The sequence below is a fragment of the Lepidothrix coronata genome, unplaced genomic scaffold, assembly GCF_001604755.1.
Source record: "Lepidothrix coronata isolate B3197 unplaced genomic scaffold, Lepidothrix_coronata-1.0 Scaffold41, whole genome shotgun sequence".
Taxonomy (NCBI): domain Eukaryota; kingdom Metazoa; phylum Chordata; class Aves; order Passeriformes; family Pipridae; genus Lepidothrix; species Lepidothrix coronata.
In genome coordinates, this window is record NW_016690221.1 from 4,885,812 (window position 1) to 4,890,194 (window position 4,383).

The 4,383-nt window shown below is 40.5% G+C and overlaps 1 protein-coding gene across 1 annotated transcript in view; it reads left to right on the forward strand.

Moving 5' to 3' along the window:
- The window catches only part of GDE1 (glycerophosphodiester phosphodiesterase 1), a 6,712-nt gene extending 2,937 nt beyond the window's left edge, over nucleotides 1–3,775 (forward strand). The window contains exons 3-6 of the mRNA XM_017813400.1: nucleotides 86–191; nucleotides 905–997; nucleotides 1,615–1,826; nucleotides 2,226–3,775. Coding sequence (XP_017668889.1) covers nucleotides 86–191; nucleotides 905–997; nucleotides 1,615–1,826; nucleotides 2,226–2,373 — 559 coding nt within the window. The 3' untranslated portion in view covers nucleotides 2,374–3,775. The remainder of the gene's footprint in view (nucleotides 1–85; nucleotides 192–904; nucleotides 998–1,614; nucleotides 1,827–2,225) is intronic.
- The last annotated feature ends 608 nt before the right edge of the window (nucleotides 3,776–4,383 follow it).

The window sequence follows — 4,383 nt, forward strand, 5'->3', positions numbered from 1 at the left end:
GCTCTGTGGTTGGGGGTATGTGTGCCTGTGTGCGTAGGTGCACGTGTATCTTGACTGCATTCCAGTGAGTTGTCCATTTCTACAGGAGCAAATTCCCAGGTGAAAAGGTACCAACCCTGAGAGAAGGTGTTGTGGAGTCCATGCGTCACAACCTTACAATCTACTTTGACGTCAAAGGCCATGCAGATCAGGTACTGCTCACTTATCACACCTTCCCTCACACCTTCTGTGGGTTTCTAACCTGCTGTTGTGTTGGTCTCAAACTGATATGTCTGGTACACACCCTTCTTGAATATAGGTGGGACTGGGCCTGCTGTTTGTGTCATCCAAGATGTTCTGGGAAGCTGCAACTTAAAATTAGCACAAGATGTGTGTGAGTGTTAACGTTCAACTCCCAGCACCACAGTGAAACAAAGCAAATTGAGTTTGCTGCCTGTGCTGGGGGGAGCCAGCACCTCATCCTCAGCCTTCAACAAGGGATCTGTAATTTGCATTACTGAAGGCAGATAGAGATGATCAGTCATTAACATTTTATGCAAATTAGAATAATTTTTTCTTTAGCATAGCAAAATATGGAAATACATTCATTTTCCTCTTGAACTAAACCCTGAGTAGTACGTCAGAATTATATCCACATTGTCTTTAAGGGTATTTCAAACACTGAGAATGCTGCTTCTTGTTGTAAACAGAATCACAAAGAGGACTTCTGTTGCAAAAAAACCAAAATGTCATTTCTGTGTTACTGCTATAAGCAAGATGCTATTTTTCTTCTTCCCCCTTTCTATTTCAATCTTGCTACACAAAACTGGAAAATGTTTTTAAAGGGCATTGCTCTAGAATGACTCTGCAGTGTAAATATGAGTGTATGTATAAATATAACATCTGTGCGTGTCTCTGATTGTAGGCAGTTGATGCCCTGAAACAACTCTACCTGGAATTTCCACAGCTGTATGACAGCAGCATAGTCTGTTCCTTCATGCCAGATGTTGTTTATAAGGTGATGTTTCCTAAAAGTTTAGTTTGGATTTTTTTAGTCCTGCCTGGTAATTTCAGTGTGGTATAAAACTCTTAGTTCAGGTTACTTTTGGGTTGTTAAAATTGCCAAGACTTTTAAAAGCAAATGAAGCATAATGCATAATCTTATTAGATCAGTCTACTCATTAAAGGCACATGTGAATCCACTGTAAGTCCCTCCATTCTGAAAGCAATGGAGGAAAAAGTGTGTTGCCATTTCAGCTGGTGTATGGCCAGGTATCTGTGTGCAAGGTACCTGCTAAATAAGCCTCTTATTTTGATGTAAACATAGACTATTCTTAAAACTGTTTCCTAATTGTCATTTCCACTGCTACTTACTATGTATTTTATTCCAATATATACATTGCATGACTGCTGTGTAATTTTTTTTAACATAAGAGCATAAGAGCTTTCTCAGTATGTTCAAAAAAAAAAATTAATAAACAGCTTTCCAAAATAGTTACAAAAGGACCTGGAGGGGAAGGGGAGAAGGATTCTGGTAGAGCTGCAAACGCAAACTAGCACTTTGTGTCTCAAAAACTGTATTTAATGCAGCTGGGCTTGTGGATGAATTCCAGTCTTTTCTCCTTGGTCTTGCAGATGAGACGAGCTGACAGAAAGGTTGTGACAGCACTTACACACCGGCCCTGGCACCTGAGTCACTTAGGAGATGGGACACGCCGTTTCCGTTCCTTCTGGAAACACTACTTTTATGTGGGGATGGATATCATTCTGGATTGGAGCCTACACAGTTTCTTGTGGCGACTGTGTGGGAATTCAGCTTTCCTCATACAGAAAAATTTTGTTTCTCAGTAAGTGTTAAAGCTTGCTCATATCCCAGGAGACATTACCATTCTATTATAGGGTGGAGTTAACGCAGTATGTGCTTATCAAAATGTTCCATTTAGTGTTGGGTAAGGTTGTTTTGATAGTTTCTTTACTCCATGCTATTTTATTATTTTAAGCCTCTGTCTTTTTAATCTGAATTTTTATCTTATGTTAGATTCTAAGTTTACTTTCAAAGAGGAAAACTGCTGCTTTTGCCTGTTTACAATAACAAAGCACAAAAAGATGATGTTGCAAAAGAGGACACGCTGTTGTTCTTGGTGCCATACTGACACAAGACTAAAACCCAGATGTAGCTTCAGCACTGTCTGCCTTCTCTCTGTGGTAGTGTCAACCTCCTCTTAGAGTGTCTTCATCCCTTGCAGGGACTATGTAAGTCACTGGTCTTCAAAAGGAATTCACGTGGTTCCCTGGACAGTGAACACGTTTGCAGAGAAAAGCTACGTAGAAAACGTCCTTGAGTGCAGCTACATCACCGACAGCCTGGTGGAGGACTGTGACCCTCACTACTGACCCCCCTTGCACTCCCTCCCCAGCCTGTCCATTCACCATCCACAGGGCATCCAGCAGTGCCAATGGACCACTATAACAATGGTTCTGGGAAAAGGCAGAGCAGCAGGTTTTTTCTGCCTGTGGTCAAGCCTCAAATGCAGAAAACCCTTCTGGGGCACTGGACAGAGCTGTGGTGCAGCCACACACAGTCTGAGGGAACTGCTGTAATGTGAAAGAATCAGATTTGACAAGCAAACTGGGCCAAACCTTGTCTGTGCAGGTGGCTTTATAATTCTCTGACTATTCCTTTGCTGTGTTTAAATTCTGGTTATAAATTCCTATTAGCAATTTTTGTTGTCAAAATTTAAAGTCATACCTTGATTTTAGTAATTTTAACAGCATGATCTAAAACTGTATAATAATTTGAGGTGTATTTATGGTGTCTTTAAGACATCTACATTGCTGTTCTTAAAACAGAACCTGAAAGTAATGGTGCCAAAATAGAGGGTGAGTATATTTCCCTCCCCTGCATGGAAAGATGGCTGTGCTGCATCCTGACAAGGAAGAAAAAGCCACCTTTCCATGTGGAATGTGAAGGCTATAAGAATTAATAAATAAAACTTGTTTAGCTTCTTATCTTCCAGACTTTTTAAAAGAGCTAAGGGAGGATAGGAAACTGTTTCTTCTAATGACACAGCACATGAATGTATTTATTTTTAAAAGAAAGGTATATATGGAGTGCTGGTAAGAGGTAGAACAAATGGAGCTGACGTCTTTTTAGTTTGCTTATTGTTTGCATGATTGAAGGGCACTCAAAGGGTTATGGAAACTGTAATCCAGATTTAACTTGAACTCCAAAGAGTCTGCCGTTACAATAAACAAGTATCTGAGAGCTCATGGGAAGGGTATTCTTTTTGAGCCAGGCAGCAGTGCCTTGGTGTAAAATGTCAAAATTAGTGCAGATTCATGCTATGTTCTGCCAGGGATGATGGATTTTCTGGTTGTATCTTGAGCTACTTACAAGCACAAAGAAGCACAAAGGAGGTGGTTTTCCTTGTCAGGAAGACAAGGACCTCTTCCATTCACGTCACTCATCCACCTTGCACTGCAGAAGCAACAATCTCAGCCTTCTGGTGCACATCCTATAGCACATGTGCATTATGTTCAGCTTCTGTCCAGCCACTTCAGTGAGTGCTGTAGCCTCTGCTGTTGCTGCTGAGCCTGACAGGAGCTCCCCACTGAAGGGCAAAAGACTTCGTGGCAAATGGCCCTTGCTCCAAAGGTCCAGTTTTAGTTGTTGCTGGAGTTGCTGGCACTGCTGAGTCACATCCTCAGTGCAAACTCCAGGCCCACATCCAATACTCACAGCCAGACTCCACAGCTATACACACAGGGAAACAATAAAATTGAATCTGGTCTTGCACTGTATGTGAAGTTTGTCCTTTTTTCTGTGCCTTTGGTGGCTGGTTTTGGGTTGTCTTTAGCCTAAATTACAAGCAAGAGGAAAAGATGTCCTTCATTTTTATGTCCAAAGCAATGAGGGAGGAATAAACCAGGCAGTAGTAGAAAATGGGCTAAACAGAACAAAACGAATTATCGTGATGGTAAAGTTGTGGCTCTGAATAAAAAGAAGCTGCATCGTGTCTCAGTCATGCACGGTGAAAAAATAAATCTCTATTGTGTTACTTCCAATCAATCCTTTATGGGAAAAGATGTGAAAAATTTTAGTTTACAAGCAGTGGTTTTACAGAGATGAGAATTTTGATAAGTAGTCACTCTTAAGAGTTCCGGGAGCTTTTAACATTAAAGCTGCTTTTGAGTGACTGTAATAAACTGTAAAAATGGCACAGAAAAGTGAAAATGGAATGGAAGTTTAACCTCGTTCACACAAATTATTTCCCAGCCATTACAATCTCTGAGTCATTAAAAACAAGTGCACTTTAATTTCCTTCTATGTTTATTTAACCAATACTTCAGGTTTGGTTTAGATCAGATAAAAGCAGTTTAAACGATATAACTGATACAAAAATA